Below are 21,556 nucleotides of genomic sequence, written 5' to 3' on the forward strand. Positions count from 1 at the left end.
GTGGGATGGAGATTGGATTGAAAGAAGTTAATAGGCTGTAAATGTGGCTCCAAGTATACATTCATCCATAGATCAGGATTTTGTTGTTGTTGTTTTAGATAAGATCTTTCTGTGTAATTCAGGCTGGCCTTGAGTTCACTATGTAGTCCGGGCTGGCTTGGAACTCGCAGTGATCCTCCTGCTTCAGCCTTCCAAGTGCTGGGATCACAGGTCTGTGCCACCACGCCCTGCCGTAGACCAGGATTTTAAAGGAGCCGTGCTATTCTGGGGTTGTTCTTAGGACCTGTGCTTAGGTTCAAAAGGCAATGGGAAGTATTCCTTTCCCCAAGTTGTGTCAGTTCTCTCAGCTGCACCAGGTTTGGAAGTCTTTACCCCCATATGTGCTCTACTTCCCAACACTTGTGGGATCTCCCTCCGAGTCAGTGTATCGATTGTGCCTTCCTCTCCGGTCGCAGCGGTCATCTCCCTGGTGCAGACCCCCTGCTGCCCACGAGGTTACTGCACGGCCTCCTGGTTTGCCTCCCTGTTGCCGCCGCTCTTCGTGGTAACCCAGTGCACAGATTGCTGCTAGACTTTATCTCCAAAGAATTTCTGTCAGAAAATCTATTTTCAGTTGAAATATGAGGCTCTGTGCATCTTTATATTCAATTCCTTGAAAAAGGAATTGCCCTTTCATACCTGAGCAGCATTTTCCCATCTGTGGACAAGACTAGTTGTGAATCTTTGCAGGCTCAGTTCTCCGACTCCCTAGAAACAGCTCTGCGAGTCCTAACTGCCAGCCTCCCTGTGGTCTGTGAACACTCAAACACTGATACTTTTCTCAGACAAAACAAACATCTCATACAGTCACTCTGGCTTCTTTTTGAAATGCTAAGAAAAGCTACTTCTTGGAATTCACTGGCTTCTCAGTTCTGTATTCAGTTGATAAGAACTGAGCACAGTTCCCTATGAACTCAGACAAATTAAACTTCATTTGTCAGAGAGCCCTGTGCCCCCCCTTATTATAACTTAATTATGTACACTGTTTTCTTTTGGAGATAAAAATGAAATTGTTTTATATGCTTAGAAGTGACTGGGAAACCTTTGGGTAAAATCTAGGTAGGGCAGACACTAACATACTTATTAATATGGCATTTGTTTGATTAGTTCTAATTATTAGGTAAGTTCTATACTGAGGATAGAACTCTAAGGATACAAATTACTGATTTTTTTTTTTTTTTTTAAATATGAGGCAGAAACAAAAGGATGGGCCTGAAGTCCCAGCCACTTGGGAGGCTGAGGCAGGAGGACCCCTGGAGGCTGGCCTGGATAACGCGAGACCCCATCTCAAAAAAAAAAAAAAAAAAAAAAAAAAAGCTGGGGTGTAGCTCAGTGGTGTAGAGCTTGCCTAGCATGTGTGAGTTCCTAGGTTTGGTCCCCAGCAAACACTACCCCCCACAAAAAAACAAGTCTAAACTCAGCAGCATAGTAATTAGCACTTCCTTCTTCAGCTTAGCTTTGCAAAGCAGGAATGTCCCTTTTCTTGTCATTCCAAAGGTGAAGTTGAGCTGTAAGGTACTTTACTGACAGAATTCTTTCAAGTTAATTCTCTCCATCTGCTGGAACAACCTTAGCCTTTGCTGCTAAAGTCTTGAAGGTAGGTAGCAGCTGACTTTTTTTTTTTTAATTTCTCAAAATAAAATGTTTAACACGCCTCTCGTTCTGTGTCTCTGGCTTAGAACCCTTAGTGGTTTTCCCAGTTTTGTTTCATAAACATTTCCCGAATGCTGCTTCTCTGGCATATTCCGAGGCCCTGTGTTTTGGTGTTGGGGATATAAACATGACTGTCATGTGGCCTCTTTCCTCACAGAGCTCGTAATTTAGGAAGGGAGACAGATGAGTAAATAACTAACTCCAATCCTGCTTGACAAATGCCACCGTCGAGGCTGTGAACGGAGTGCCGTGGGAGCAGCAGCGAGTGATTGATTTGAGGGAAGGGGGCTGGGCGGGGATCAGGGAGGGCTAAGCAGCAGAGGTGACATTTGAGCGGAGCCTTAGGGGATGAATAGAATTTTGGCAGATGGGCAGAGGGGTGGGGGTGGGGACACTTGAGACTCATGCAGAAACATGAGCGTGTGAAAGTTGGTGCCGTCCTGGGAGTGGTGGTGAGCAGTGTGTGGGCCGAAGGAGATGCGGGGTGTGGAAGGGGGCGTGGTGAGCAGTGGCGGTGCGGAGATCACCGTCTTGTACAGCTTCTGCTTGACCTTAGCTTCTTGGAGCCACAGACATTTTAAAACAGGGAAATGACATGGTGAGGTCCAAGGCAGAGAGAGAGAGACAGAGAGAGAGAGAGAGACAGAGAGAGAGAGTGTTCTTGCATCAGAATGTGAGATGATTGGATAAAGGTGACTGGGACCAAGGAGCCCAGTTGGAGGACCAGTGTTGAGATCCACAGGAGAGACGGGGGTCTGGGTCAGGCCTGTTCCTGCGGGGCTGGAGATGACGATGTGGGCTCGGGAAGTGTCTCTGAGGGAGGGCCTACTCACTGATGGCCAGGTGTAGGGGAGAGGAGACAAAGGCCAGGTGCGGATGACTTGCTGACCCAGACAGAGGGCATAGGAGGAGAAAAGCTTGTGCGGTGAAAGTGGTGGATTTGAGCGGTGGGCATTGAATCCGGAGAGGAGGGGAAGTTGAAGACTGCTGCAGGAGAGGGTAGAGGTGCAGATAGAGCGCCCATAGGGAGAAGGCAGGAGTAGAGAGAGGGTAGAGACACAGATAGAGCGCCCATAGGGAGACGTCCTGAGCAGAGATAGTTGGCACATCTTTAACGCGATTTTCAAGCAGGGTAAGGGGTATGAGGACTTGCTTCATCTGAAGTTTTATGTGGGGTCTTCTTTCTGACTATTCACGTGCTATTTCTCCCCCTTCCCCAGATTCTCATAGTCTTTGTAGGGGCTGCTGTGTGTTAATAAGCATCGCTCCAAGTGTTAAGTTGGGCATAAAAGCTAATGAAGGGAAAGTGTCCTGCGAATAGGAGACACCTATGATCTCAGTGTCACCTTGCTCTTAGTAGTGAAGCTCGTGCATTGCTGGATTTCCCAGTAGATTTGGAACATCAGCAAAATGGAAACACCAGAACGGGCAGGGGTGGGTGGCAAGTTCAGCTTTAGGAATTAGATAAGCCTGCTAAATCTTTCCTATGTATTTTATGGTGTTGTGTTCACATTAATATTAAGTCGTGTCTATGTTGTTGCTTTTATTCTGCAGTAGTTTAAAATATTTCACACATTCACATGTTTGAAATCCTAATTTGTCATTTTTTTGAAATTGCTAAAAATTTTCACATTTAGGGCTGAGGATACAGCTCAATGGTAGAGTGCTTGATTAGCATGCACAAGACCCTAGGTTCAATCTCTAGCACCAACAACAAAAAAATTCACAATTGTTGTTTTTTCCCCCGTAAATACTAGTTTTTGTATGTATGTGAAAGATTAATCTCAGGACTTCAGTCATGCTGTGGAGGGGTTTTTTTGAATGAATGAGTGATTGGATGGTTATCACTAAGCAACGCCTCTCGCCCATCGATGTTAATTTTCATTTTTTTAGGACATTATCAATGGTTGTTATTTTACCTATTGGTATCTTCAAGATAGTTCGATGTTAATTTTTAAAAGCATGTTCTAAGTAGCACAACAGCCAACAGCGGGACACGCCAGCTCTCACTTTGAGGAGCAGAGTAACCAGTTGCAGTACACTCATTTGAATGGCTGCTCCTGGCTGCTCAGGACGGGCCTTTGAGGTGACTACGGTGCCTCTGACCCAGGCTTTAGCAGTGAGCCACGATGGAGTCCCGTGTGATTTCTGTTTTGACAAAACTTGGCTTTGCGAGATGGGTTAGGAGCTAAGAGGTGTGCTCTGATTGCCAGTCTCCTTTCTCTTTGCTTTTCCCCCTATCTACACAGCTAGGTGCAACTGAATGATTAGTATATGGAATAAATCCAGAATCTTGACATCTTAAATTCCGGGGGCCTGATGTGTAAAGTAAGCTTTTAAAGAATGCGTCTGTCTTTTTGATAAATCGGAAGAAAGTCGCACTTCTGTTTGCCAGGTTCATTGGTACATTGCGTAAGAGAGCCTGACTCTGTGCTTAAGATCAGTCCTAAGAATCCAATTCTCGCAGTTTGGTCTGAGTCTGTTTCTTGATCCATGTTACATTCTTTTATTGGATACCACATGCGGAACTAAAACTGAAATTCATATTGCTATTTGAGATATACTTATTAAACAGTAATTCTTCAAGGCCTCTTCTGTACACGAGGCAGTAATTGATGTAATGATCATAGTTAACTTGATTATTTTTTCCCAAGCGCTGCTTGACCATTTACCTGTCCTGTGCCCCTCCCCCACTCCAGAGTAAAAACAGCACCTGTAACCGGAATCTGTGGTTTGTCTGGGCAGAGATTGTGGTCTGTTTTGTCCATTGCTTGGCTTTTCTTTATCCCATTGATTAGAACAGTGCCTACCACATAATATGTACTGAGTAGATTTTTTTTGAATGAATGATTATACTTAATTCCCCAGGAGCCCCCTGAATTTTCTCTTACTGTCCATCTATTTCTGGGGGGTGATATGCTGTTAGCTGTTTACTTCATCTTGGGGAACAATGCAGTACAGCGCAGGGTGGTTTTCAGGTTTAGCTTTCTGTCTAGTAGACAGCAAGTGTATCTACACGCAAGGTTAAGCAGGGCAGCAGTTATTTTAGGCAATAGGAGAAGCTGATAGGAGATGAATCATGACTAATGGAGAAATAAGCGAACTGTGTAAATCCCCAGAAGCCAGGCCTGCACATAGCTACTGCTTAATCTCTGCTATTTCTGCTACCGGTACTACGGTAGCATCATTGTTACCATCATCATTTTTTGTGAAACTCATGAGAGTTATAAAGCGAATGTTCATCTCTGCGTTGAAGTTATCAGCAGTAGTTTCCTGGGTGAAATGACCCTTCTAGGTGGGACAGAACGTGGACAGGTTGGGGCAGGAGAGGAGGGACTGGAGATGAAGAGCCCTGTAAGCAGAAGGGTGAGGTGGAAATTGTGTGCTTTCTGTTCCTCGGACAAGATCGGTATGTCTGGAGCACAGGGGCACAGACTAGGAGTAAGATTAGGACCGATACTTTGAATGTGTTGATTGTGTTGTGAATGCTACATTATATTAACAAAGTTGGATTTGAAAGTGTATGTGTTTCTGTCTGAGAGAAACCAAATATCCTTTTAAAATACATTTTTATTAGTTCATATTAATTTTATGAAATACTGGGTTTCAGTGTGGTGTTTTCTTACATGCGTGTAACATTTCAAACCAAATGCTATTTAATGAGAAATTATATGGCCTTTTCTTTATGCTGTAATTTATAATCATAATGTTATATCTGCTTGAGAAATAATATCTGTACCTTTGGTGTCACACAGCCAGGGAGACGAACTTTGACTGAATAAAAGTCTATTTCCAATGAGCTTTGTGTTTTTGAAATTTAAAGAGCCTCATTCACCCACCTCTTCCATAATTATCGAGTCAGATGTATCCTGGAGCATTACTCTGAGTACTGTGCTGTCCCATCATCCCTTTCACAGGCTGTAGACCTGGGGCCTAGATTTCTGCCATGTGCAACCTTGTGTAGCACCACACATACAGTTCCTGGTGTAGACTAAGGGTGCAATGAATTGTGCAAACTGAATTTTAAAAGCATGCGAGGCTGGCCGCCCCAGCACTCGGAAGAGTGTGCAGCCGAGCCATAGTTTCTGAGATGTGTAACGCATTTTGTGGTGTTCTCAGGTCCAGCCTGCTGAAGGAAGAGGCTAAGCGAGGAGCCCCTAGCCCTTGGCTCTTTGAGGAGCCAGAGGAGACCAGGGGCTTAGGATTCGATGAGCTCCGGCAACAGCAGCAGAAAATTATCCAAGGTATGAATACCCAGGTGGTGGGGCTCACAAACCTGCCAGATTGTATCTTTCTATGTTTTTATGATTGTAGCTTTTTGTGTTCCTTATCCCTATAGAAAATTGCAGTGAAAAACCATTGGTCTTTTTTTTTTTTTTAGATAGGGTCTCACTATCTAAAAAGTAGGGCAGGCTGGTCTTGAACTCCCTTGCCCAGGCTGGCCTCAAACTCCTGAGGATCCTCCTGCCTCAGCTTCCAAAGTGCTGGGATTACAGTCATGCATTACCACACCTGGCTCAACCGTTGGTCTTTTAAAGCTCTTGGTATTTTTGTGCCTCCAAATACCTGAGGGCTGCTGTCACTTTTCTTGGTAGCTGATAGAAGTAGTGATTTTCCTCTAGGTGAGAGTAGAGAGAAGAGATCTGAGTCTGGATATAGGTCCTGGTGAACTTAATTCGTGTGCCTTTATTTTTCTCCAAACACACAACTCCATCTTTTCCTTCTGTAAAGTCATTTTGGCTTTGACCTTCAAGTTCATCTTGCCCATAAGCTCTTACATCAGCCAGTTAGTTTTAAACTTCTCATGTTTTTAAATTTCAGAACTGATATATATTTGCTGTACAACATTGAAACATATAGGAACAGATAAGATGAACAGCTCTCCGTATTGTTTATCTGGTCTCAAACTGAATGGATTAACATACATTTCCTTAGACTTTTTTTTGCACATACATGTGTATGTGCAAGTGTGAGCACGTCCGTGTGTGTGTGTATGGTGTCATTAAAATGTATGGTGGTGTTTAAGTAAAAGAATTTATTACAGTAAAAGAGAAATTGTCATTTAAGCCCCTCAAAAATTTTCCCTCACTTTGAACACACTTGTCCCATCATTCTTGCTACTTTCTAAAGCAGTTCTAAAAGTCCTGTCATTGAGCGTTTTTATGAGGCATGATCAAAAATATGGTGAATGCTGCTGCTGAGTGCCATCCACTACAAAGGGAGGCTCGCAAAAGCATATGGTGTGTCCTCATCCACCTTATTTAGTGGATCTGACAGCAGGCGAATTCTGGCTCTTCCTCAAGGTCAAGTGAAAGGTCAATATTTTGAATCAGTTCAGGACGTTGGGGCAGCCACAAAGGCATAACTAAAGGCACAAAAGTGGGTTTACGTACAACTTCAGAAACCGGCAAGAAAAATAGAGCAAGTGTGCTCAGCGCAAGGTATGGTATTTTGAGTGAGGTTAATAGCCATATGTTTTTTTACTAAAATAATTTTTTTAAAAACTTAAACTCACACCATGTATTTAGTATAAACATATATTTACACAGTCAGGTCATGAGGTCTGTAGCTATCATATATATATATATATATAACTCCACAGCTTTTGAAAAAAATCCTAAATATCTGTTATGGATAATTTTTTCATGTCAGTGTGTACACATAAGTTCACTTTCTAGTAGTACTTTGCAGAAAGCTTTATTGAAGTATACTTGACATTATCGTAAACAGCACATATTTGAAATGTACAACTTGATAAACTTTGACATATGTATATACCCACTAGATCATGACTGCGGTCAAAATAACAAACAGTAATATGGAGATAACATTCACTGTCTCGTTTAATAGGAATTTTCTCCTTGTCTCTTTGTAATTAGTCCTATTGTCCCTCCCCCATCTCTAGACAACTGCTGATCTGCTTTCTGTCACTATAAATTAGTTTCTGTTTCCTAAAATTTTACATGAGTTGAATCATACAGTATTAACTCGGGGGTGGGGGAGAGGGAGATCTGGCTTCTTTCTCTTACCATAATTACTTTATTTTTAAAAATTTATTATAAAAATAAAAGAAGGAAAACATTAACAAACAGACGTCCATTTACAAAATAGCGTAAGAACAATACAAGCAATACAGAGTTACAGACAAAGTGGTAGGAAATTAACAGTGGTTATTGTATTACATATTGATATCTTCAAAATGGTTTCTCAGGAAAACAAATAGAGACATGCAAGATTGATCAAATAAGTAAGTAATCATTCACTGTTCCTTCCAGTAAAGCGATAGAAGTCAGTAGTACATCTATGTCAGCTATCCTGTATATACATGCATACATAATTTCCCCTTCTTTCTTTTCTCTTTTCCCTCACTCCAGTTGCTCTTTACTTTTAAGCATTTTCCTTTCGTTTCACAATGTCTGTCATACATCCTAATTTTTATTCACTCTTTCAGGTTCTTACACTAGTGAGACAATATGTTGCTTACACATGGAGGTCTGGTTTATTTCACTTATGAGTATGGTCTCTAGTTGTAACCATTTACCTGTAAAAGCCTTGAGTTTATCATTCTAGCATAATTACTTTAAATTTCATCTATGTCATCCCAATACCAGTATTTCATATTATGTTGTGAAATCATAGTATTTCATTGTTGGAATCTACCGCAATCTGTGTATCCATTCACTTGCGACAAGTGTTGGGTGGTTTTCAGTTTGGAGGTCTTACAAACGAAGCTGTGTACATTTGTGTATAAGCCTTTCTATAGACATAAATTTTCATGTTTTTTAGGTAAATACCTACAAGTAAAATGACTGAGTCATCTAGGAGGTGTATGTCTAGCCTCTTTGTGTTTGTATGTGTGCATGATGCTAAGGAGTGAACCCAGAGCCTTGTGCATGTTAGGCAAGTGTTTTTGCATCCCAGGCCCTTAACTGTTTGTTTTTAAAATTAAAAAAATTATTGGTAAATAAAAATTGTATATATTTATGGTGTACAACATGTCTTGAACTATGTATACACTGTAGAGTGGCTAAATCAAGCCAATATATATAGAACCTTAAAATCTATTCTCTTAGCAGTTTGCAAGTATATTAGTCACCATGATGTATAATAGAGCTCTTAAATTTTTTTCTTTTAAAAAGAATTTTAAAAACCAATAAAATTGGTATAGAATTTCAAAACAAGTTGATAGGAAATTAACAGTGGTTATTATATTGTATATTGTTATATTTCAAGTAGTTGCTCAGATTACCAGAGACAGGCATGCAAAATTGATCAAACAATATAAGCACTAACTGTTCCTTTCAGTGAACTAATAGAAATTAGTACAATTGTCTTAGCTATCTTGTATGTGTATATATATATATTCCCCCCTTCTTCCTTCTTTTCTCCTTTCCTTCACCCCAGTTCTTTCCTTCTGAACAGTTTCTTTCCCTTTCACAATATCCATTGTACCTTTTGGATCTTATTTATTTACTCTTTCAGTTTCTTATACTAGGGAGACAATATGATGTTTCACAGGTGAGTCTGATGTATTTCACTTATGCGTATGGTCTCTAGTTGCATCCATTTACCTATAAAAGCCTCGAGTTTATCTTTCTTTATAGCTGAGTAATACTCCACTGTATAAAAATACCACATCTTTTTTATCCATTCCTCGGTTGATGGGCATTTGGGTTGTTTCCAAGATTTGAGCTCTTAAAATTTTTATGCCTACCTGGAATTTTGTATCCTTTGACCAACATCTCCCTAAACACCCACCTAACCCTCCCTCCTTACTTTGCCCTTGGTAACCACATTCGGTGTTCTGCTTCTATAAATTTGACATTTTTAGATTCCACTTATTAGTAAGATCATCTGCTATTTGGCTTTCTGTGACTTATTTCACTTAACATGATGTCCTTCAGTTTCATTCATTTTGTTGCAGATGATAGGATTTTTTATGGCTGAATAGTATTCCATTACTATTAAATCCATTCATCCATTTTTAAATCCATTCTTCCATTGAAGGATATTTAGGTGGATTTTTTAAATCTTAGCTATTGAAACTAGTGCAGTGAGCATGGGAATGTTGATGTCTCTTTGCCATACTAATCTCATTTCCTTTATATAGCTAGTAGTGGAATTGCTAGACCATAATAGTAGTTTTATTTTTAAATTTCTAAAGAACATCCATACTGTTTTCTTTAGTGGATATACTAATTTATACTGCCACCAATGGTGGTTAAAAACTATGGTCAGGGCTCTGTTGTCTCCACATCCTTGCCAATAATTGTCATCTTTTGTTTTTTGATACTACTAGCTGGAACAAGGTATGTTGTTGTTTTAATATTCACTTCCCGGGTGATTAGTTACTTTGAGTGTTTTCACATAACTAGGCATTTGTATGTCTTCTTTTGTAAAATGTTTTTCAAGTCCTTCTCCTGTTTTGCTAATCCAGTAATTTGATGTTTTGCTGTTGAATTTTTGAAGCGTGTGCCTAACTTTTAAAGAAATGCCAGCTAGTTTCAAAAGTGAATCTACCATTTGTACTCCTACAAGAAGCATATAAGAGTTACAGCTGTCTCACATCCTCAGCAAAGGTTGGTGTGGTCAGCTTTTCTCATTTTAGTCATCTTGAGGTTAAAAGGTATATTCTGTTGTGCTTTTAATGTGTATTTCTCTAATGACTGATGAATCTTTGCATGCACTTACTTGCCACCTGTGTCCTTTATAGTGAAGCATCTCTTCAAATTGCCCACTTTTACTTAGATTGTTTGTTTTTATCAAAGTGAAAAATTTTTATATTTCCTTTTATAGGTCATTTGTCAGACTTATTTTTTACAAATATTTTTCCCAATCTATGGTTTTTCTTTTTCATTCTCTTAACAGAATCTTTCAAAGGGCAGAAATTCTTAACTTTCATTAAGTCCTCAAAAATTTGAATGGTTTGTGTTTTTGGCTATCTCTGAGAAATAAATGATTAACCTCAAGCCACAAGATTTGCAGCTTTGTTTTTTTTTTTTTTTTTTTCTAGAAATTCTATAATTTTAGGTTTTTACATTATTTCTCAGATCTACATTGAATTAATCTTGTTTATAGTAAAATATGGATTGAAATTCAATTTTTAAAGATTGGGATATATTTTTTGGTCTAACACTATTTAAAAAAAACTCATTTCTTGCTTGATTTCTCATCTTTATATAAAAGGTTGATCATATATTTATGGCCCTATTTTTTTGTTTGTTTGTTTTATTTTTCTTTTTTTTGGTACTGGGAATCGAACTCAGGACCTTGCACTTGCTAGGCAGGCACCTATGCCACTGAGCTATATCCCCAGCTCTATGGCCCTATTTTTGAACTTCGTTCTTTTACACTGGTCTAATAATACCACATTGTCTTGATTATTGTACCTTTGTGACAGGTTTTTAAGTCAAGTAGATAAGTTGTCCAACTTTGTTCTTTTTAACAATTTTATTGATATTACTAGATGTTTTGCGCTTTCTTATGAATTTTAGAATTAGCTTGCAGTTCCTCCAAAAATAATAAATAAAACTTTCAGGCTTGGGATATAGCTTAGTGGTAAAGCATTTGCCTGTGTACTTGAGATCCTGAGTCCAGTCCTCAGCACTGGAGAAGAAAAGGCTTTCTGGAATTTTGATTGGGATTACTTTGAATCTTAAGATTAATTTGGGAAGAGCTTCTATCTTAACAACATTGAGTCACTTAATCGAGGGATATGGCAAATCTCTCAATTTATTTAGTTTTTCTCAGCATTGCTTTTTAGTTTTCACTGTATATATCTTTCATATAATTTATCAGGTTTATCCCTCAGTATTTCATACTTTTATTATAAATAGCATATATTTTATTATTATAAATGGCATTTAAAATTTATAAATATAGTATCTGATTGTTGCTTTTATTTAAACACAGCACTCTGGGAGGTTGAGGCAGGAGGATTGCAAGTTCAAGCCTAGTCTGAGGAACTCAGTGACTCAGCAAAATCCTGTCTCAATATTTAAAAAAACTTTAAAAAGGGCTGAGGATTTAGCTCAGTGCAAGGGCCCTGGGTTTTATCACCACAAATACACAAATGCAAAAGGTTTTCCTATATTATTTAAAGATTGTGCAATCTTCCTAAATTCACTCATTTTTAAAAAGTATATTTACTGAATTTGTAGGATTTTCCATACAGTGGTCTTGTTTTCTGGGAAAAAAAGACCATTTTGCTTCCTTTTTTTTTTTTTTTTTTTTTTCATTTTGCTTCTTCATTACAGTCTGGATGCCTTTTATTTGTTTTTCTTGCCTTATTGCACTTCCTACAACCTCTAGTGCAGTGCTGAGAGTTGACCCGCTTGTCTTGTTTCTGAGCTTGGTGAAGGAAACAGTCATTTGGCTGCCAGCTCTTGTGCTTTTTTTCAATAATGGATATGTTTGAATTTCTAGAAATATTCTTGAGAGTTGCTGTGGGATACAGTTAAGTTATTTGGGTCTTAGACCTAGAGGTGTTTATTATGGTAGAATAGGTGTCACAAACCGTGACCTATGGGCAAAATCTGGTCTACAATGTGTTTTTGTATAGTCTGCAAGTTAAAAACTGGCTTTAAAAATTTTAAATGATGAAAAATTATTAAAGAAAGAAAATTTTGTGACCTACAAAATTTATATAAAATTCAAAGTTTAGGGGCCATAAATAGTTTTGTGGGAACACAGATAGTCATGCCCACGCATTTACATGTTACCCTTAGACGCTTTCCTGCTTACAGTGACAGAGCTGAGTATTTGCTCTGCAGATCACATGAACCACAAAGCCTGGAGTAGTTACGGTGTGACTCTTCACAGGCAGTGTTTGATGTTTCGCTCTAGAGGTAGTTTACCCACTCCTGAGCCTATGTGACGCTCCAGGCGTAGTGAGGTGACCAGGTTGGTGGGGATGGGCACTATGTCAGACCCTATGGAGCTCGGAGAGTCATTCTTCAGCTTTTTAGAGCTGTTTCTTCCCCAGCCTCAGGTCATTTGTTTAGTCCTCATGTGAGCCCTGAACACCACTAGTGGGAGCCTCGGTGTGGACTCTGCAGGTCTGCAGAGCACTGTGTGCAGTTTGTTCCTCTTTAGTTCTGTGCCCTTCAGACTTGAGCAACCTGGACTTACTCGGACTTCTCACCAAATCTGCTGGCTCCATCTGGACTCTCCCCGCCACTCACTGCGGCTGGGCGGCTGGCACGGCAGTGATCCAGGCAGTCTTGGAGCTCATCTTTTCTGTTTTCTGTGTCTCAAGGGTCCCTGCCCTTTTTGTCCTGACTACTGTCCGTGTCTTGAAACTGCTGTGTATGTTTTGCCTTGTCCGTCCCAACCCCACTGTTTCTGGCTAGAAGGAAATCTGGTCCCTGTCCACCTTGGCTAGAAGCAGAAGTCTAATTCTCTTGAATTCCCTTTTCACAGTGAAATTTTCTAATAAGTGAAACACTGTGACTCTCTCGTGTCTTTGATTGTGTGTATTTCACTCATTACCTTGTTTGGAAGAAAATAGAGAAAAGAAGAGCAGTGCAGTGTTTTCTTCTTAGTATTCTCCATTTCTGAAAGCTCTACCTTATAGCTAATACTAATGAGCTTTCCTGGCATTGTTGCATTTACCAAAATAAGTTGTTTTTAGCCAGGAAAAGTGTCCTGTCCCCAGAAGGGGCTACATTCAGGGATTGCTGCAGGTTGGGCATGAGAAGGTGCCCTGCGCATTTCTGCATGGAGGCGCCAAAGCAGAGCACATCTGTGTTGAGATCCTCGCTCTGAAAGCTGGCTGGCCTTTGGGAGTGGGGAGGCAAAGAAATGGGGGCACATAGCAACATACGTATAATGCAGGTTAGGGGTTTTTTTCTCCCTGTTCTTTGTGTTTTGAAATGCTGTGTCCTTTGTTGCTTTGCTGGCAAGTTGCTTGTTGTTGTGTTTTTGTTTTTCAGTCAGGGTCTCACTATGTAGTTCAACCTGGCCTTGAACTCACTATGTAGCCCAGGCTGGCCTTGAACTCATGATGACCCTCCTGCCTCAACCAGTGCTGGTATTACAGACTTGGGCCACCACACCTGGCTCTTTTCTTAAAATCTTAAACTCAAATAAAAATGAAAATATCTATCCTTAGAACTTGTTCTGAGGGTCCTAACATAGTGACCAACTTCTTTGTCTAGCTTGATAAAGATAAATGAGGATGTCATTTGATAACGGTAAAATGAGGATGTGATTTCTTCATCTGTTCGCACCTCCCCTATGGAGGAAGAGCTCCTTCCTGTGTGTTAAGTGTCAGAAGTTCCATTGCTTCTCCCTGAGCACTGGGAAATACAGCGCAGACTGGCTTTTGCACCATTTAACTCAGAGGGCTGTCTAGTATTGGCCAGAGCCTTTTCACCTACCAGGGACTGTGTTTGTTTCTTCTATAAACCTAGAGGGCCCTCTGTGGTCACTGACTGACGTAAACAGCAAGTACTACATGTGTGAGTCCTTGGATAAACATAGCAGTACTCTGGGCCACAGCTGGGCTCACACTGGGGCAAAGACAGGAAAAGAAGGCACATTCTCAGCCCTTGTCATGTGCTCTGGCAGGGGACTGTGGTTGTACCTCTTAGGAATGTCTCTCTTATTTGTTAATATTGATAACTCTTTTGCATTGGAAAATTTGAAACATACAAAGGTAGAGACAGTAATGACTCAATTTCCCCCTCTCATCCTAATTCAATAATTATCTCTCCTCATAGCCAATCTGATCTTATCTATACATCTACCCACTCATTTCATTGGTGAATACTTCAGAATATATCTCTAAAATACATTTGTAAAAGATAACTTTTAAAAAGTAGGCCACAATGCATTGATCACCCACACCAAATTAACTAATTCCTTAATATAATCAGACATGCAGTCATTGTTCAGATATCCCAATTGTCGTATGATGTTTTCTTTTACGTTATTTAATTTGGGATCTGAGTATCACCCATACATTGTAACTAGTTGGTGTGTTCCTTCAATTCCTTTCATATATAGAACCCTTTTCCAGCTCCTCCCCTCTCTGCAGTGTCTCTGTGGAGCAGGGCCCCTTGTCCCGTAGCTTTTCACTGTCTAGGTCTTGCCGTTTGTCTCATTATGTGTTGTTAGCTTGTTCTTCTGCCCTAGATATTCTCTAGAAAGGGACAGCAAGATTTAGTGGCTTGATCATAATCAGGTTGCTATTTTTGGCAGGAATAGATTCCAATGACTGTTTCTTTTTTTTAAATCTACAGCCACCACTTGTCCTGCCACAATTACATGACATACATTTAGAAGATGGCTTTCCTGAATATTTAAAGATAGGAAGTATCCACACACCTAATTGTTCTCAGAGGTTTTAAAAAATGATTGTATGAGTTTTCTATTGCTGCCATAATAAAATAGCACACCATGACTTAAAATGTATTTATTGTCATACAGTTCAGTATGTCAGAAGTTCAAGGCAGGTCTCACAGAGGTAAGATCGAGATGTGAGCAGGGCTGTGTTCCCTTTTGGAGGCCCTAGGGGAGAGTCCATTCTCTTGACGTTTGCAGCTTCTGGAGGCTGCCCACATCTCTTGGCTCACAGCACCCTTCTTTCATCTTCAGAGCCAACCACTGCGTCTCTCTGGCCCTTCTTCATAGCTCTCTCTGACAGCTGCTGGAAAGGTTCTCTGCTTTATAGGACTCGTATGATTAAGTTGGGTCCAGAGATAGTCTGGGCCAATCTCCCATCTCAAATTCCTTAACCTTAATCACATCAATAAAGTCCCTTTGCCATGTAAGGTAAGCTATTCACAGTTCCAGGGATTAGGACATGAATGTCAAGGAGAGGTCCATTATTTTTCCTTCCACAATGATCATCCATCTTTTAATATTTATACCATTGTAAAATTGAAGAATGATTCATACAGTGTGATATGTCACAAATGACCTATTATGATATCATAATGCCTCAGGTTATGTGATAGAGTAGGGCAGATCATGGAAGTGAACTGTTGTTATGACGTGTATAGTAGTTTATTGGTTATAACAGATTATCTGCGTGGTTCTTGATTCTTATACTTTTGTGAGCAGCGGCATTTTATTTTGATCATTATCTCTAAATGGCTATGACCTTCCCTTAGAAATGCTACTTTAGAGAAGCTCAGGTAATTGATGTGATTATTATTACCTGCACGGTGTCTCAATTATCTTCTGTGTCTGTGGACTGTGGGAAGAAATTTATTGTAACAGTTAAACATGTTGAGGATGTGCCAAGGTCTTACAGAGGTTACTTGAGTGGAGCAGAACTTTTAGTCCTCTTTCTGTTGCACCTTAGAGAGATGACCTTTAGGTAGTTAAGTCAGACAAGAAGTGTGAGGGGAAAGAGTATAACATGTATTTTTCATTCATAATCTGTGTCTCTACGAGATAAAGCAACTTCAGGACACAGTGACTTTCTTCCTAATTGAAAATCCTAGAGGAATCTCCTTTCCTGTTTTTAAATTGCTTTACCTTTTAATTTATATTCACACTTGACACTCCATCCTAAATATAGATTATTCTTTGGACGCATTTAGAATTTTACTATAGCATTGGACATCCTATAGCAGTGCTAGGTTGATGATAGATTTCTTTTGGAGACTATCCAAGAGGTTGTTACTAAAGACCAAAAGGACCTCATTATAAAGTAATTTTGCTATAAAATGGTCCCTTGGAATGGTCTCTAGAGGCAGCAAGACATTTATAGCTTTAAAAAAGTGCATAGTGTCAAAAAATGTCACTAAGGGATCCTTACCTCACACCTTTAGTTTAAATAAATTCCAGATGAATTAAAAGAACTAAGTATAATGGCTTAATTCCATAAAAAGACTTGGAAAAAATATAAGTAGATGTTAATGTGATCTTAAGCAAGAAGACCTTTGTGATTTCTGCTTTAGTAGACATCCCTCTAGGTTAAACAGCCACTGAAAATTCTCCTGACTGTATGAAGCTTTAGCTGGCATAATGCTGCCTTCACCTGACATGTCACTTGGGTGAAAAGAGTCAGTGGACTCAGCCTCAGAGTGTTCTTCCCAGTGTACCTGAAAGCAAAGGAAAAAAGGTCTTACAAAGAGGCACCTGAGATTGCCTTGTTTTAAAAAAAAGAAGCATCAAATTTTAAAGAAAGAGCCAGGTGTGGTGGCTCAAGCCTATAATCCCAGCACTTGGGAAGCTGAAGCAGGAGGATTGTTGCAAATTTAAGGCCAGCCTGGGCTACAAAGTGAGCTCAAGGGCAGCCTGAACTGCGTAGTGAGACCCTGTCTCAAAAAGACAAAAAGCAAAACAAAACAAATTCTAAAGAAAGGGTCTCTCAATAACTTTCTAATTTGAATTTAACTCATTTTTCTTTAAATTTTCAAGAACCAGAAAAGCAATATATCTTTGTCTTTTAAACAAAATAGGATTTTAGTATACATTGTTTCATATACTACTTTTTTGTGTGTGGGTACTGGGTGGTGTATTTTACTTTTTTACTCAATAACATATCATGAACTTTCAATACTAAAATGTACATAAATAACATGATTTAATGGATATGTGCTGTTTCACTGTCTGGATAACTAATATTATAAACAAATCCCCATGCTGGGGCATTTAGGTAGTTTCTGGTGTCTCACTGTTAGAAATATATCACTCTAGGTCCAATCAGGAGACAAAACTTTGACAGGGGGACTTTAATATAGAGCATTATATTAATCCACTACAACAGTGGATTAAAGTAAGGAGGGATTAGCTAGCAAGAAGTGAAGAGAACTCTGAAGAATGCAGAGATAGCACATGAGGTGCAGTTGCTAATCTTAGGCAGAGAGTGTCCAGAGATGCGTGGGCCCTCAGGGCTGAGCAAGTACTCAGCTGTGGATCACTGGATTTCAGAGAAATTGTAGTAGTGAGTGTCACCTTCTCTCCCTCCCCCTCCCCCTCTCTCCTCTCTCTTTGTTGGTGGGGTGCTTTTGCAATACTGGTATTGAACCCAGGTCCTTTACACTGAGCTACTTCCTTAACCCTTTTTATTTACTTTTTTGAGTCAGTGTCTAGCTAACGTGCCCAGACTGGGCTCAAACTGCAGTCCTCCTGCCTCACCCTTCCAGAGTGCTGGCATTACTTACAGGCACGGGCTACCACTTCTGATGGTGTATTAAAGTATTTAAGGGGGCCAGATCCATGTTCAAAGAGCAGTCAGGGTAAATTTGGAACTGAGAGGTAATAAATTGATATCTAGCACAGGAAGGATCCTCATAAATATTTCATTGTATACTACTTGCATGTCTTCTTACATACATTCTTAGACTCACAATTGGTAGATTAAAAATGGCACCTTTAAGCAATATTTCAATCAGAAGGTTTAATTTATCCTATTACTACATAGTACTTGGGAGCTTCTGGTTCTTCCCACTTTACTTAGCTTTGGATATCATTGTTCTTTAATCCTTATAATCTGGTTAAATTTTTTTAAAAGCTCATGATTATTTGCATTTTTTAAAAAAATAATATCAAAGCTTGTATGTGTTTTTGTTATAAAATATTTTGGTAAAAAATATTCTCCTGTGTACTTACTGTTTATATCCTTTATACATTTGAAAATTGAGATGTTAAATCTTTTTATTACTGATTTATAAATGCTAAAGTCTAAATGTTTATGTAGCCAAATTTTATTTCATTTTCCACATTTAAAAATTTAAATCTGGATATCATTTTAGAATAAGGTGTAAGTTAGGTTTTTTGTTTTTGTTCCAGTGATGTTAACTATTTAAATCTGGATATCATTTTAGAATAAGGTGTAAGTTAGGTTTTTTTTTTTGTTCCAGTGATGTTAACTATTTATTTATTGTATGTTGAATTGTGTTCTATGCTTGATCATATTTATGAACTTCCGAGTGTTTCCCTTTGATTTTTAGTTAATTGTTTTTCTTTTTCTTTCAGAACAGGACGCAGGCCTTGATGCCCTTTCCTCTATCATAAGTCGCCAAAAACAGATGGGGCAGGAAATTGGGAACGAGTTGGATGAACAAAATGGTAAGACCACGTATGAGATTGGTCAGATTTGCCCTTTGATACAAATACCACAAACTGGGATATTTGTTGAATGATTTTAATGTTATAGAACGCGTCGAGTTGTTTAATGTCAGTGGATTGTTGAGGCTTAATGCAATTGAGGGTGGTTTGTGGCCAATTTAGATTACAGCTATAAAGTACTATGTAAAGAAATTTGATTTTAAAATGTCCAGTTTTCAGTAACTGCTTTTTAAAATGCTTTGTTTTATGGTCTATTTATCCCAAGAGCTTTCCTTTTATGTGGCAGTGATGTGAAGTTGTCTGTGCTTGGTACACGCCGATGCAAGGCAGAGCAAGGCTGTGTGGTCCTTGTATCAACTGCATTCCTCGAGGGGTTTGTTCTTCAATCAAAATACTAGGCAGTGGGCAAAACCATGTTTGAAGGTCTTTTTCAGGGTTTGATGGGACAAATCCAATGGGAGAAAGATTATCTTGCATACACAGCAGACTGGACTGGGAGAGACAGAGCCCTGAGACATGAGGGCCATCAGGGAGGCCTGGGCTGTGCGGTACGAGGGGGCAGAGCCTGACAGAGTCAGAGCAGTAGGGGTAGAGAAGAAAGGAGGGATTCAAGGGACAGGGAATGCTTTTCCTGTTATCGACACAGTGAAGGGAATTGAAAAGGGACGCTGATTTCTGAGTGGGGAGCATGAGTTCAGATTAGGCATGTGCAGTCAGAGACCAAGTCTCTTCTCTTTGCTGACCTCACACCAGAACCCAGTGAGAGGCCAGCAAAAAGAAGCTGTGGGGAAGCATAGTGTGGAGGTGGTATGCAAAAGCCTGAAAGTGATGGCATCCAGGGAAGCTAGCACTTACGGAAAGCGCCTACTCTGTGCTAAGCGCTGTCACCTTGAGCATTTCATTGACCACACATGTCATGAACGTGAGTCATCTTCATTTGTTAGAGACAAAACTCCGAGTGGCCCAAAGAACTCCTAATGCCACATCATTTATAAGTGACATGGCTGAGAGTCCAACTCAGGTCTTCTGCTTCTCACACGACTGTCTTTTCTATTACACCTGCTTCCTGTCCCAGGCAGACAAATATGGGGAGAAGAAGACATACTGAAAATTTGAGAGGTTTGAGCTTTTGGCAACAGTACTGTGATGGAACAGCTTTAGGAAGGGATACTGTTATGTATGAGCAGGCGCGGGTGTCCTGGTGGTGGGCAAAGGCTTGCCCTGCAGGGAGGGCTGCGCCTGTCTGAACTATATAATGGGCACTTCTTTTCTTGATCCCTAGAAAGAGCGAGTTCATTTATTTGCACAGTATCATTCCATTTTTCTGTGATAAACAAATGCCATCTGTTTATCATCACAAATAAAGAGATTACTAATGTAATTTGAGAAGCCCTCTGTCTTTACAGTCATAATGATGGTTTTTAGTAGTTTCAACTCAGAGGGGAAGATAGTCTGGTCCTTTTCTTGATGTTGCTGATGCGAGCTGGCCAGTTTATGTGTTCGCCTATAATTCAGTTATTGGTCAATGCCTTCCTTGAAACAGTATAGTAAGAAAATACAGGAAAATCCTACCAGGGCTGGGGATGCAGCTCAGTGATAGAACATTTGCCTAGCATGGGTGTGGCCCTGAATTCAATCCCTAGTACCACAAAAAAGAGAGAGAAGAGGGAAGGAAAGAAGAAAAGTCTGCTTTTCCAATGTGCAATTGTTCTTTCTCCCAAAGAAATTGTCGCATGTTTAGTGGGTTAGACTAGAAAAGACACCCAAATTGGTGACGTGTGCGTCTTCTGTAATGTGTAGAACCACAGCACCTGTGAGATGGCTACAACTTGCAGGAGCATAACTTGGGGTGGCGGGGGGAACTAACTTCCCAGGTGAAATCGTTGTACTCTCTTCTACTATAAATCATCATGCCAGCACATCTTTATCTTGTTTGCAGTGGTTATCATAATTTTTGCTGCAAGGGGCTGGGGATTTAGCTCAGCACCACAGTACCTGCCTGATAAGTGCAAACTCGTGAGTTCGATTCCCGGTACCGGGCGGGGGGGGGGGGAATTTTTTTTTTTTTTGCTGCAAATTACTTACCTAGGGAGATTTAAAACTCTTAAAGCCCAGGCTGCGGCTTTGTGAGTTTTTGATTGCTGTTGTGGGTAACACATTACCCACAATCTTGGTGGCTTAAAATAATGTGAATGTAGTGCCTTACAGATTTGTAAGTACCAAATCTGACAGGGGTCCCACTAGGCTAAAACTGAAATGTTGGCAAGGCCACATTCCTTTCTGGAGACTCTGGAGGAGGATGCAACGCTTGGCTTTTCCAGTGTGTAGAGGCACCCATGTTCCTTGACTCAGGGTCCCCTCCTTCAGCAGTAGGTAGTGTGTTTCTCAGGCTACGTTACTCCTGCCAGTAATGTTGCCTCCCTCCTCCACTTTTATTTTTTAAGTAGTAGGAATCAAACCCAGGGACTCATACATGTTAGGCAAGGGTGCAAACATACTGCCACTGAGGCGCACCCCTCTCCCTTTTTAGTTTTATTTTGAGACAGGATCTCAGCATGTAGCCAAGGCTGGCCTGAACTTGTGATCCTTCTTCCTCAGTCATCCAAGTAGCTAGCTGGGATTATAGGTACAACAGAACACCCAGCTCTATTGTGTACTTTTGAGGACCCTTGTGTTACTTTGGGCCCGCTCATATAGTCCAGGATGGTCTCTTTACCTCCAGGTCAGCTGGTTAGTAACCTCAGTCTACAACTTCAGTGCCCCTTTGTTGTAACCTCACAAATCTGCGGGTTCCAGGGACTAAGACATTGCCATCTCTGGGAAGCCATTGTTCTCT

General features: G+C 40.0%; 1 protein-coding gene across 5 annotated transcripts in view; it reads left to right on the forward strand.

The window, feature by feature from the left end:
* Positions 1 to 21,556, forward strand: part of Stx8 (syntaxin 8) — a 265,408-nt gene that overhangs the window by 41,470 nt on the left and 202,382 nt on the right. For all 5 annotated transcript variants that reach the window (XM_005399384.2, XM_005399387.2, XM_013522155.1 and 2 more), the window contains exons 6-7: positions 5,812 to 5,936; positions 18,628 to 18,720. In XM_005399384.2, the coding sequence (XP_005399441.1) occupies positions 5,812 to 5,936; positions 18,628 to 18,720 (218 nt within the window). The remainder of the gene's footprint in view (positions 1 to 5,811; positions 5,937 to 18,627; positions 18,721 to 21,556) is intronic.

The sequence above is a fragment of the Chinchilla lanigera genome, unplaced genomic scaffold (assembly GCF_000276665.1).
Source record: "Chinchilla lanigera isolate Chin_1 unplaced genomic scaffold, ChiLan1.0 scaffold00066, whole genome shotgun sequence".
NCBI lineage: Eukaryota > Metazoa > Chordata > Mammalia > Rodentia > Chinchillidae > Chinchilla > Chinchilla lanigera.